A 14614-nucleotide genomic window follows, 5' to 3' on the forward strand; every position below is an offset into this window, starting at 1 on the left:
CTTTGGCTGGTAATGAAAATTATCATCATAAATAATTTTCTCTTGTTTTCTCCTGTGAATAGTTTGTAAAAATTCAATGGTTGCAAAAATGCTCTTGCAAGAAGAAAAACAGAATGGAATATGGAATCAAAAGAATTTAACAGAACCGAAAAATCTTAATTATTGTATACACCGAATGGGTTAGTCCGTGATCACCATTCGGTGGTGCCCGGGCTCGAGACTCTTTGCTAATGATAGAAAGTTTTTCCTAATAGCGGTCACCCTTCAGCAGTCAATGGCAAATCTCTGAGTATATTTCTGTCACTGAAAAGTTTCTCATAAAAACTATCTGCCGTTCAGAGGGGGCATGGAAATCACGAGCTTCAACCAGAACGAAGCGTTCGCCATTCGCTGTTACATCGGCGCTAGTCTCGTCTTAGAAGAAAAATGTGTCAGTGATTCCTCCAGCCCATAGGCCACACCAAACGGTTGTTTTAAATGGATGTAATGGCTGTTCTTGAATGGTCCATTACATTATTTACGGACCAGGTTTGAACTATTGCGATATCTCGATCCTATGTAGTTCCTGGTCGTTGTTAACACGGCGAAAATACACGGAATTTCCATGTGAAATGCCTTCCCAAGGTTTCGCAGGATTTATTAGCCAAGGGTATACAAAGCTTCTTCTGTTATAGCCCAGAAAGCAGATAAGGTATTGTAGCTCCGCAATAATTCACAGTTTTGTTAGTCTGCTAAATTAAGATCTCATTTCCATGCAATAGTCGCATTTTGCTTTAAGAACTTCATGTAAGCCAAGGAATTTTGCCAGTGAAAGGGCTGCTCTTCTTCTTCTTCTTAGATGCGTAGGTTATATGAATTTTAGTTTTGCATTGAAAGTGTTAGGATGATGATACATTTCCTTACCACACCGTCTGTTTTACACTTACGCACAGTACCTCGGCGGTGGATTGCAGTCTGATTAAATAGTTAGGTTAGGTTAGCCTGGTTGCTTGTCTAATAAAAGGCACAGAGAGACATTTTGCAAGTTTCCCAGGCCTTCAAAGAAATAATCGCCAAGATATTTGCAGTGCAGTACATTCACACCGGAGATGTTATACCGACTCAATTTCTTCTTCATCGTCCACAGCTCCTGTAAAATTCATTGTGAGGAACATTCATTCTCCTGGTTAGGTTGCCAATAGCGCAATGACCTGTTATAACAGCTGTGACTACGCTGGTAGTTGATCTGTTGAATCTGATCTGGCCTGAGCACTTTGAAACTCTGCAGTTAGTAGTCAGATACCACCTGCTATTAGTTTCCGCGATTGCGCTCACATCAATCGCAGTACATTTAGAGAAATGCTTATGTCCTCTGACACTCACTGAAGGTCAAGCTCAGAACCTTTCCTTGCACACTCATCCGCTCTTGCGTTTCCCTCCACTCCAGAGTAACCGGGGACCCAACAGTTACGACAATTTCTTCAGTAGTGGATCATAAACTCTAGCGATATTACGTATTAATAAAAACTATCGATGGATATTTCATTTAACAGCAGAACCTAAAAGTTTAAATTTCTATTAATAATAACAATTTATCCGAATAAAAGATATAAACTAATCGACGGAGGACTGTTACAATGAAGTTGATCAATTATTGAAGATAATTAAATAAAAGAATTAAATTCTAGAAAATACTTAAATATTATTCCCCATATCTGTTTTAGCTTAAACTCAAAGCTTGCTACTTAACTGATTATCTTTCCTATACATTGTTTCTACAACGTAAATATAAGTACAGTTTTTATAAAATGGCACGGTTCTTAAACCGCTTGGTAAAACTTGGCAAAGATGAATGAGAACATGAATTGACAAAAAAAAAAAAACAAAAAATGTGTTTTATAAACTAAAATGTTTACGATCTAGGTATATATATGTATATGTATGGGTGTTTCAGTGAGAGACTTTATTTTTATTTATTGTAAAAGTGAAGACAGTTTTCGAGTTATTTTTGCGTGCTGAATACGTCTGTGAGGGCAGAAAGGTTCCGTCACGCAACGTTTTTGAAATAAAGAGCTACACACTTACATACTAACTGCTCTATTAAACGAGATTGTAAGAGGATCTGAGCTTTTTAACATATGTAATTAGGAATCCAAATGAATCGTCTGCTTATAGTTTGTTTGTAAGTTCTCTCTGTATACTTGTGCTCTTCGGGCTACGCTGCGTATACGCAATTAAAATGCCTGCTGCAGTTGCCTTTAAAGCTTTAGTGTTTTTTTCAAAAAATCTTCAATTTGGAATTCAACTAATTTTAAAGAGCAAATATTATATTCCAGTTTCTAATTATAGCGATAGCTTTAGTAAGGCAGCTATCAGCTGTGGAATTTTCTAAAAATCACTAAACGCGTTAACTCTCAGGCGCGTAAACTTTTTTAATTCGAAAATGTAACGTAATTGAAAGTGGTCGACCGTAGACCCATGTGAAGCATGCAAAATTTATACAGAAATATGAGGTTCCATCTTATCTGCTAAGTCTATGCACTGCTGTATATTTAATAATAAGCAGCACAGCTTGAATTTTCCTTTGAGCAGTTAAGTCAATTGCATGGGCTTCTAAAAAAATAAACACTTTCATGTAATTCAAGCAGATAAAGTGAGATAATCGGTTGTAAATGCCTCTACAATATTTGCACTTAGTTTTCAAATGTCAAAGCGCATTGGTCGATGAAACATAGAGTGACAATATAAATTTATTCTCCTTGCTGAAACATCCTGTTCTGCATCTACAGCAAAGATTACAATCGTATTCGCCAATTTCCCAATGCCTAGATAAAATGCTGCGACTACATACAAACGAATTTTCAAAATGTTTAAAACGTGGCATATTTTGTGCGTTAGATTGGACGCATTGGTCAAAACCACTCCACACTACAAAAACTGCTTATGTTCCCTTGTGTTGTCTTATGAGAAATGATTAAAAGCTTAATTTCTTTAGTACATAGCGGTTATATGTCAAAATATATAAAGCACTAGTAATACATTATGCAAAGAAAATTTTGTTATTTCTAAGCTTATGCCATAAATAATATTTATCTAGACCTTGAAAAATCGGTCCTATGAAACGTAAAAGCTCACAACTCGTTAGTATGCTTTATAAAATAGAGATGTAAGAATGCAATGAATGCAAAAAACCACATAACCATAATAGTCTTACTATTTACTTAAATAAAAAAAAACTACTTTTAAGCGTCTAATTAAAGGCGATGCGTGTATTAGAAACGCACTACTACATTTAGACTCGTGCAATTGAAATACTTTATATTATTCCACATATGTGTACGTATATCAATTAACATGTGTATGTTCTACGTGTATACTGCTTATTAAATATTTATATAAAAAGTTAAATAATTAATGGATAAACCAAAAATACCCAATAAATTTAGTTCGAACATAAACTTTGAAAATGTTTTTTTTTCACTTAGTACTCATTAAATTTTTCGTTTAACGCTTCTGTCTCCAGTATTCAACGAGTTGGCAGTGAAGTTGTAAGATAAACACACAGAAACAAGTTTCAATTCGTTCATATAGTTATGCACATACATACATACCTGCATAGAAATTAGTTTATGTTGCATTGGGTCTGGATTAGTGTGCCTCGAATGTGCGAAAGCGAAAAAAAGTTGTGTATATGCGTATGTATGTAGCGGTTCACATACATACATATAAAATATATACGAAGTGATTTTTCAACGGCCCTTCAAAGAAGACATTGAATAGAGTAAAAAATTTTTGTAGATATATGGCACATTGTTGTAAAAAAATTATATTTTCAATGATTTGTGGTTCTTAAAGTTTATTTGAATAACTAAATTTATTGGGAATCGAATGGGCCTAAACATCTTGTCAATCACAATATTTACTTTTTATTAACGGAACTATGTGGAAGGTTCGATATTTTGCTTAAAAAATATAGCCTACATTACGGCTAACAATCAGCTCACCGTTTCTCGTTGCAAGATAGTTGCTAAAAGATTCCAAAACATTTAAATACGTTTGCAAGAAACGAAAACCCGGCAACTGTGGAGCTCGAAATTGAGCAACTCGTTGATTTGGACGAAATTACCAATAAGTGTTGGCTGCACACACAAACTTAAAGGTCTATGAATTCTGCACCAGCAACAAAAAATAATTTGCTGCCGGCAAATAAAAATTCTTTAAAAATAAAAATAAAAAATAAAATTCTGGTAAATCTTAAAAACTTTTTGTATTCTACACGCAAATGTCTCCAACGCATTTTGATTGCTTCCTTTTCGTAATAGAAATGCAAGAAATTTGCTACATTAATGGCTCGACAAGTCAGTGTGAAAAACTTCCCTTTCGTTCATATTTATCTCATTTCACAATGCCAATAGTCCGCCCCAAAGCATAGTTATAAATGAAGAAAATTGCTCACCACTTCTTATGGTGAGTTTCATGCTGTTGACAGTACTCACAGTCTGCCAGAATACTGGTCAATATAAATGGTACCACATACAGCTTATGAAATACGAAATGTCCGAATTGCATGTTTGTACTTGTTAAAGGTGGATCCTCCAAAGGCAGTGATTCATTTCTGGCAATGTATGCCAAAATTGAATGCACCAATTCTTACTTGCAACTCCAATGAGGGCAATCGTAATAGGCGACATTCGTACAGACATAAATAATGTTCATCAGCTAGCCCAAAACTCTTAAACACAAACAATATAAATTAAATGATATATAAATTACTTATAACGTAAATTAATCGATTTGTAAAACAATGAGTAGAAAAAAATTCGAAATTAAAAACCAAATAATTAAATTAGTTAAGCAAACGCATACCTTTGTAGCTTCAACACGCTTTTCGTGCTTTTCTTTTCTACTTTCTGCACTTTCTGTACTTTAGTTGTAAGTGGCCATTTTCATGTTGAAACAATCATTTGTGCATATAAGCAGGGAATGACTAAAGAGCTTAAGAAAATCAAAGAAAAAAACAAAAGACCTAAAAATATAAATGGTAATCACAAAAATGTACCGACCATTTCTTGTGTTTACCTCATTCTAGGCACAACCAGTCGATCCAGATCTAACTGCTAAACTACTTGGCCGTGGTGTGGCAGTATCGCCAATTGTAACAGTTGAGCCACGGCGTCGTAAATTCCATAAGGCTATCACGCTGAGTATGCCCGCACCGAAGGCACATAGTCAGGGCATGATAAATCAATATTCTGGCAATACACCCACACTCCGTCTGCTTTGCTCCATAACAGGTAAGTTCAGAGAGTTCCTATTGCTCAGTTGTGAAAGAGTGCTAGCATATTGAGATTAGATTTGCAAAATAAATATGATATATATTTTTAGATAAAATATATAAAAATATAATTTTATTATTAGAAATATATTTGCAATACCTAAACAAAACATTTGTATTTGTAATTTAAGTTAGGCGTTCAATTAATACTTGATTTCTTTTAGTTGTTAGTTTTTATAACTGTATATTACTTAATTTCAATTGTGTTAATTAATTTCTGTTCAACTTTTAACAAACTTAGTAAATGTTTTTATTTAAAGTGACAAAATTGATTTCCAACTACATACTCATATATGTAATATAATCGACTTTTACATCTTGTATAACTATTTTCGGGCCCATCCTAGGCCTTCTAACTCAGAGACACTTCATTTAATCATTTATTCATATTTAAACTGCCTACAAGACGATATAACAAGTTAGAAAACCTTTAAAGTGCGCTCGAAATATTCAATTTTCATACTAAACATTAGATACACAAAAATGAATACGCATACATACACATTCACACATATCAAGGTATATGTATATTGTACTATATACTTTCTTGTATATTTTTAATTTGCGCACAATATTTATGAAATGTAAGTGGCGTATACATACACACACATACAATAGGGATATCTTTATATGAAGAATTAATAACAAAAAAATCGTATTCCTTCCTTCATACTCTTGGAACGTGGCTCCAATAAAATTTAAGGTTAATCGCAAAACGTTTTATGAATGCGTATAGAGGCCAAAGTTCATTCACTATTCAGTATTTGGGATAACAATTTATTCATAAAATTGTATATAAAAAAATACGCCCTTTAACGTAAGCAAATTGAACACAAACATACTCAGCCCAAGCTTAATAAATAACTACGAAAGCAGGGTAACAGTACAACCGTGCAAACCACACACACTGCGGCTCTCGAAGTGTTGCAGACTAAGGTGGGGGACCTTTGCACATTTTTTTCCTTCTTCACTCCTCTCAGGAGCATAGGGCCTCGACAAGACATTTGTCTTGCATTGGTTACGTTAATCTATTTGATTTCTGAAAGGGTAGATGATTAGCCTGCCGCTACCAGACCTTTGCACATAATGACCAAGAAAAAACGACTTAGCAAAATCGCATATGAGAAGAAAGTACTGAAGTAATTTTTCAAAAAAGTCCTATCGGGTGAAACAACATATGGCAGATATAGATGACTGCGAGACAGAGCGGAAGATGGAACAGAAGTCTGTCTAGTGTCCTATTCACTATTTTGTAATTCAAGCTATAGAGTTAAACTAGATTTTAAAGTCACTTACGGCAGTCGAATGCCTTTTTACCCAGGAAAAATATGTTTGTTTTTATTTTGGGCTGGGGCCTCAAGTGAAGTCAACTTTCTTCTCTATAGGCAGCTCCTGCAAATACCAATTTAGATTGAAAGTAGCTGCAGTGGTCTGACATTCGAAAAGAAAAACTCAAGATTGGGCTACGCGGGAAGATACAATATGATATGATCTTCTTCTCTGCCAACATGCTTAGAGCCATTGATGTAAATGATTGTACAATCAGCCGGAGGAAGGTAGTTGTTCTTCCACACTTCCCAGGAACTAAGAATATAGCACGGCGGTCTACGTTACATGGTTCCAACATTTTTATTTAATCGGTACGTCAGTAAAAACTGTCATCTGATATCCTTAAAGGTCCAGAGGTACAAGATTTAGAAAGCGTTTAATGCCACAAATGCCACTATACGATCAGATTTTTGGAAAAAATTAAGCTTCTTATTTCGTAGCGTTCTGAGCGCTGTTTAATTTTAGGCTCTAGGCCCACACAAATAGATTTGCCGTGACTTATTGGGATCGTATAAATGCTTCTGAAACACCACAATGAAATGAAAACAAAAACTTTTGAACCAATCGATTCGAGCATCTCTGTGAAATTTAGATCAAATTGCTTGTGTGGTCTCCTAGAAGAATACATACTATTCCCGAATAAATGATTATGTAATAGTTAATCTAAGCGGGCGGAATAATGTCGAACATCATAGTAATTTCACATAACTTTCTTGCATTATCAATTTGTACTGATATTTTCTGACACAACAATTAATTTCGATGAATTTCCTTAAATTCTTTGCACGTTGCGTTTAAAACTGTAGAAAATAATCAGACTAAAGAATAAAGATGAAAGCAAGTTTATTGACGTAACCTAGTTTAGATAATTTACATACATCGAAAATCGCAAATAATCTTCATTTGATTGCCGACACAAGGCTTGGAAGTAACTGTAAACGCCACAAAATATTAAAAATATTTGTGTATTCCTATTGAAAAAGTCAACTAACACCTAGCAACAATTAGAGTTGCCAAGACTCACAATACAAAAAGTGTCCCTCGTATCATTGTCATTTGACATAAATAGTAATTATTTAGTTTTATAGTTAACCAAAGTTAAAAAAAATATTGTAAAACTTAGTGTGTATTTTTAAAATGCATTTTATCACCACATAAAAAATAACGCTCCCTAATAAATACTCCACATAATTACTTACACATCTACATACATTTTATTCAATTATTAATGTGAATATATTTGTAAATATTCTTAAGATTATAATATCACTAATCCGAGAACGTTTTTTGATAGTAATTTGAAAAAGAATATATAAATTAATCTGCGAAAAACTTGCCCTATGTGAAGGCTTTCAGATGTAGTGTGTTGTGTTAGAGTCTAAAATGGATTATATATATTAATTTGAGATACTCGTACCACATTTTTTCTTTCTTGTTTGATTAAATTTTTGTTTGTACAATATCGGTTTTAGCTTTTCCTAAATGTCAAAGGCAAGCTTACCCTACCAGGTTATTGGCCAAATTATGTTAAAATGCTTCACAACTCTTAAAAATACTGTCAGTGAACTTTCAGTGTGTTTTTGCGCTTTGGTTTTCCATTCAAACATGGAAATTTAAAAATATTTTAAGTGAGGTACAAAATTTGTATGGTATAATATTCTGTATTAAAAATTCAGGTTGTTAAAACTCTGTATTTAAAAATTTAGTATTGCAAAATTTTAGATTAATTCAATATTATTAAAATATCCGGTGCTAATTTCGCAAGTGGTTCAAATCGCTGAAAATTTAATTGTATGTATATTAATTTCTCACCTTATATTATGTTTCTTTATTGCAAGAAATTTGTATATATTTATAATCAGACATTGACTCCTCGAATTTGTCTCGATTGACGTACGCTTGCAACGCGTAATTACAATGTAAAATATTTGACAAAGACTTGATTGCATCTAGCAATGATTTAACTTCGAAATACTACTATTAAATTGCTAATTGTTTTTTTTTCTTCCTTAAAAAGTACGGAATTATGGCCCAAAATAAAGTTGCCTGCAGAATTTTAATACCCAGAAAGTTAATCCCACTTTATTTTGCCTTTACAGAATTTTGAAAATGCAGAATTGTAACTTAAAGAAATTTAGGCTGTTTAGAATTTGTTTCACATTTTTTTCCAGAATTTTTACAAAAAAGAATATTAGAGTCGCTTCTCTATTTTATGCTATTAAAAGATTAACTGAGTTTTCTTTTCCTAAGAAATTCTCGGCTCAACAGCATTACGAAAATGTTGCCATACGCCCGGCGAAAGTGTTGCATATTTCAAAATAAATAACTAGAAAAATTCAATACTTTCACAAATTGTACATTGAATATATACATACATATTAAAACTAGATTTTAAAAATATTTTTTGCAAAAAATCTCGTCAGATGATAGAAAAGTTTAAGCTTAGAAGCTTGGTTAGAAATTTGCTTAAAATTTTAACAATGGAATCAAATTCATTTTTTTATGTAGATGAAGAGGTCTAGTCACAGTCAGCAAAAAAAAAAAAAACAAAAATGGAAAAACAACGGTATGTTGTAGTTAATACTCAAAAAAACTGCATATGCAGAGAAATTCTGAAAATTCTGGTTAAAAAGTTGAGTGTTTTGTTGAACTTTTGACAAATTGTGTACAAAGTTTGAAAATTTCCGTTATATGGTGTTTGTTGTATGAGCTATGAGCTATATTTTTATAAATATATAAAAATGAATTGCTGTTCGTTAGTCTCGCTAAAACTCGAGAACGGCTGAACGGATTTATCTTATCTTGGTCTTGAATTATTCGTGGAGGTCTAGGGAAGGTTTAAAAGGTGAGAAAAATTCGAATAGAGATATAGGTCAAAACGTGGACCCGGGTAACCTTCGGACCTGTATGTACAATATGGGTATCAAATGGAAGCTGTTGGTGAATGCTTTAGTTCAGAGTATTTTTCATGCCACTCCGTGACTAGGGTCTCGAGATAGTGACCAAAACGTGGAGCCTAGAATGTGTTTGTACAATATGGATATCAAATTGAAGCTGTTGGTGAATGCTTTAGTACAGAGTATTTTTCATGCCGCTCCGTAACTGGGGTCTCGAGATATAGGTCAAAACGTGGACCCGGGTAACCTTTGGTTGTGTATGTACAATATGGGTATCAAATGAAAGCTGTTGATAAGTGCTTTAATACGGGGTAATTTTCATACCTATTGATGACTAGGGTCTCGAAATATATGCCAAAACGTGGACCCGCCGTGTCTTTGCACCGAATTAAACCAAACTTAAGCACATTTTAAGCAAGTATTGAAAATGGGTTTCGTAAAGTTTGGTTGTAATTCGGAGCACTGGCAACGGGTACAGCGTTCTTTTGAACCAGCCATAATGTCGCTTACTTTCTTAACGCTTTCTGATTTGGATGCCATAAGGAAAAAACGTAAGTGCAACATGTAAAAATTGTTTGTGCATGTTTTTGGAGTGGATTTTGGAACAGTGAATAATTTCTTACGAAATTTGAGAATTTAATGTGAAATCCGAATGAAATTATGTGTTCGTGCTCCAATGCTTAATAAAACATATAAATTGAAACGAAAAATTCATGGATGATCAGGAAAAAAGACGATTGTTTCTTAGTTATTCATATGCGTTGATTTGAAATTTAAAAACAGTCTTCGTTTTTCCTGATTTTCAATTTATATTTTATATTTACTCAAAAACAAATAGAAAAACAAAAAATATTGTTTATGCCAAAGCACTTGAATAAAGAATAAAGAATAAAGAAATAAATAATATGAAAACCATATATTTTCTGTTCTAAACCATATCTATTCTATTTTAGTGTGCCCAGCGAAGGGGGCCGGGTTTGCTAGTATTTTTATAAATAAAAAATGCTGATGTTGGTTAGGGCAAGTATATATTGAATATAATAAAATACGATTTACTTCTATTTTTTTGTCAAAATTAAACGAACTTGCATTCACACATAAATTAAATTCCTCCAGCTGAATGCTTGCATCCGTCTTTTTATCAGGCTACAAAATGTTGCACTTTTTCACGGTTAGAGCGCAAAATTTCGCGAAAAGAACCCGCAACCATATGTGTACGCTGAGAAAAGAACACGAAAATTTTACAGCCCTGACAAAACAAAAATTTTCGGCTCATTATTACAAAACAAATGCCACATTATTACAAGAAAAAGAAACCATTTTATATATGTGATTGAAACGATTTAAATAAATGAACCATTCAAAAATATACATACATATATTTGGAGAAATGTTTTATCCTAAACTTGGCACATATCGCCATCTCGAATTTATACCAAACCTTTCTGGCATCTTTGTTGTAGTTTATTTCCACTAATACTCCGCGGCCGCTATAGTCGAATAGGTTTCTGTGAGACTCAGTTCAGGGTTCTGTGAAATCAAACCAAATGGTAGACAAGTTTTTTTAGTGAGCGCGCCTCGGCAGAAAATGACACACCTCCTCATAAAAAAGTATCTCTCATTTAGAGGTGGCGTAAAGCATTAAGTGCGGAAAGCATCAAGACACAAGTAGCAGGAAGAGCGCGGCGAAGCACCCTAAAAGGGTGTAATATACAATATTTGTATATTCGCATAGTTTATCTGATGAGATGATAAGGCAAAGCAAAGCACCTCCCTTAACAAAATCACCAAAGAATTTTAAGCCTTTAGATCTGGGGTTTTATATGTATTTAAGGTTATTGACTTTTGAAATACCCTACAAATAAAATTGAGTAAAATTCGATCAAATAATATTTGTTTCTTAATTAATTAGAACTCATTTTTGATGTTTATTTTTACTTATAACTTATGCTGGGTTGCTGTACAATTTTTCTTATTTTTTAAGGACTTTCATCGAAAAAAATGTATTTAAGGCTGCGAAATCCATTTTTGATAGCAGTTCCATTGTAAAACTTACCCTAGACATTGTGATAAAATTTTTTAGAGCAGTTTATTATGTTTGTTGGAACAACATCAAGATGCATACCACAAATAGGAGGAGGAGGAGCTCAGCCAAACAACCAATAAAGGGAGTAAACGTCAATTATATAGTAAGGAAAAACAAACCCGTTATTTTTTCGACAGATGGCTTTAGTGATCGATTTCTCTTAAAGTATCGATCAAACCACTTCAAGTTTATGCTCGTTGTCAAGGTGACATATCCCACTAAAAAAATCTTTTGCTGTTTTTTGTTTGTTGAATTCAGGGTTTAACAATGGAAGTCAGCACAAAGAAAGTTCGGTACATCTTACAGTTTTTCTTTGATAAAGACGAAAATGCAAGCCAGGCCGCTTAAATTGTGAATGGTGTTTATGATGCCGATACAATTTCAGCGGCTTGGTTTGCATGATAAAATTACACTATCGAAATTTTCGACATTTTCTTTAACATCACAAATGTCTGTCTGAATCAGTATCGGCACCATAAACACCATTGATATTTACGCACCTAAATCGAAATTGAAATTTTAAGCAAATTAATGGATTTCTTTTCCCCCATATATAAATAGCATTTTGATGAGGAAAATGACTTTTTAATTAAAGAGATTATAGTTTATTAGGAAATACGCTTTTTTATCTGTTACAAAAAAAAATATGTCAAGAAGTTACAGAAAAAATTGTGAAAAAATTATAAAAATAGAAATGTTTGGAAGGTTGGTGTACAAATCAATTCGTATGGTGGGGGAGAAAATGGATTTTTTACTCAAGTATACACTAATCTTCACACGTAATTCCGAATATCAAGAATGAGATATTAAACAAAAAGTTAAATATCTCCTTTGCCAGCGCCTCATAGTGTATGTTTTAGGTAAAAATAATGCCAAAAAATAGTTAGTTATGTATCTTTCCAGAATAAATGTATCTTTCAAAAAAAAAACATACTATTTAATCGTATTTCACTGAATTTTTTCTTTAAATAGGTAAGCAAGACAGATAAATAGGCTTACATTTTTTGTGGTATTTTGTTAAAGGAAGAATAGAGAAATATAAGTCCCTTAATCACAAAATTAGTGATGTTAGCGTTTCCAAATTGATAGCCAGTGATGTTGAGCAGCAAGTGTTGTACAGGGTTCTACTAGGCTTCTAGTTATATATGTACTTCTGCTCTAACTAATACTAATACCACTAATACTTACACTTCGGCTGCCGTAGTCGAATGAGCTGGTGCGTGACTATCATTCGGGAGTCCTTATAATAATAATAGATGTAAACTTTTAGTTTGTATGTATGTATAACATAATTGGTCTCTTCAAATACTTCTGTTGCATTGTACTATTACGGCCGAGTTAAACGGCTGAACATTGCGTCTATCGACTAGGAATTTCGGTAGTAATTTTTAGTATTATTCAAAAATTTAGGGGTATGTTATATCTGTATTTAAGACGTTTCTAAGTTCGTTTGTCCTAAAAAAAGATCTAATACTGCTAATATTTTGCATTCAGAACACATGTTTATATTTGTTATTAATTAGTTTTGATTTTAAACTTTGGTTTCTTTTTCAACTTTTCTATAATATTGAAGTCAGTTAATGTTCTTGCAGACACTCTAGAACTTATTTATGGTATAAGTATGTAGATAAATATAGATACATTTACATTCACGTTATGTTCCTTGTAATAAAAACCGCTCATATAATCAATCAATCTATAAAGTTTTAGAGTTAACTAATGAAGTTTTTAAGAGCAATTAACAAAAAAAAAAAAAAAAAAGAAATACTATTGTAAATTTCATGGATTAATATAATGAATGTGTTTTCTTAGTAATTTCCTTTAGTGCGCATAGAAACTTCCATAGTACGTAACAACGTTTTACATACGTAAACGAGTATTATAGCGCATAATTACTAAAAAAAACTGTAACTGCTGGTGAAGGCAAGATGATTTCGAAATATCATACCTAAAAATGAATTGCGTGTCTCGTTCGCTTTAATTATTGTTCAGTCTTATAATATTACGTATGTACTTCGTAAACGAATTGTTTTAGCAAAATAATAACGTTCATAACACACATACATATGTACGATTCCTTGTTCTTTGCATTGACACAAATATACTTCCAACACATGACGCCAAACAACATCATATTTATATGTATGAAAACGTATCATATGCCAACAATATCAGGTTACAAATAATTTCCTTGTTTTTTCTACAATTCTGTTTACTATGTTTCTTTTTATAACTGTTTTATATTACGATTTTTTCGGTTGTTTTGGATTGCTGAATTGTTTTTCTCTGATTTAAATTTGAAAATGTATTCAATTCCGTATATAATTTTGTACTAATGCGTTAATGCATATGTGCACGCATACCATTCTTTTATTCCATCATTGAAGGTGTATTTCGGAAAAGATCTCTAAAAGGTAACTAGCTATTTCAAAATCACAAACATGTATGAAATTTCAAATTAAATTAAAACAGACAAAAATCATTATTGTACTTTGAGTTTTTTCGTTATTCAATTTATCTGAAACCTAAAGTTGAAATGAATTCTTACAAATAAGTAAAATAAAACTAAAAAAAAACTTACACAAATTTTAAGAAAATTGTTTAAGGAAAAATAAAATGAATACAAGATTTGAAATTTTTCATACGATAAATTTTACAACTTTCGATCAAACAGTTTGAATTTCTATAATATTCCAATATAATATGCTTTGAAGCAATACTTAACTTCGAAATATATTAATTTTTTGGATCTTTTGTTTCTTTTCGGTTTTATTTCATTTCACTTTTTTCGGTTGATTTGCTTTTATTTTCACAACTCTGCAGTTTTTGTTATACAATTTAATTCTTTGTTCGGCATTAACAACTGCAATACATATGCAGTAATTAAGGAAATTTTTAAAGGTGGTTTTTAAATTTTATATCGATGACACGAATTTAAATTATTGCTGGGGTTGTCCTGTTAAAAGGTAATAAATATTTAGCAAAATT

The 14614-nt window shown here is 32.4% G+C and overlaps 1 protein-coding gene and 1 long non-coding RNA gene across 5 annotated transcripts in view; one reads left to right on the plus strand and one right to left on the minus strand.

Moving 5' to 3' along the window:
* LOC129242383 (ankyrin-3) overlaps positions 1-14614 on the plus strand; it is a 161188-nt gene that overhangs the window by 51633 nt on the left and 94941 nt on the right. The window contains exon 12 of the mRNA XM_054878992.1: positions 5069-5273. Coding sequence (XP_054734967.1) covers positions 5069-5273 — 205 coding nt within the window. The remainder of the gene's footprint in view (positions 1-5068; positions 5274-14614) is intronic.
* Positions 1-14614, minus strand: part of LOC129242385 (uncharacterized) — a 36483-nt gene that overhangs the window by 7439 nt on the left and 14430 nt on the right. The window contains exons 2-5 of one of the 4 annotated variants that reach the window (XR_008582177.1): positions 5059-5314; positions 4846-5005; positions 4436-4711; positions 1085-1538 (exon numbers count right to left, since the gene is read on the minus strand). This is a non-coding gene — a long non-coding RNA (uncharacterized LOC129242385). Of the gene's footprint in view, positions 1-1084; positions 1539-4435; positions 4712-4845; positions 5006-5058; positions 5315-14614 lie in introns of those variants that run through there. The other 3 variants (XR_008582179.1, XR_008582178.1, XR_008582176.1) reach the window with 3 other exon arrangements.

Source organism: Anastrepha obliqua, chromosome 3, assembly GCF_027943255.1.
Source record: "Anastrepha obliqua isolate idAnaObli1 chromosome 3, idAnaObli1_1.0, whole genome shotgun sequence".
Taxonomy (NCBI): domain Eukaryota; kingdom Metazoa; phylum Arthropoda; class Insecta; order Diptera; family Tephritidae; genus Anastrepha; species Anastrepha obliqua.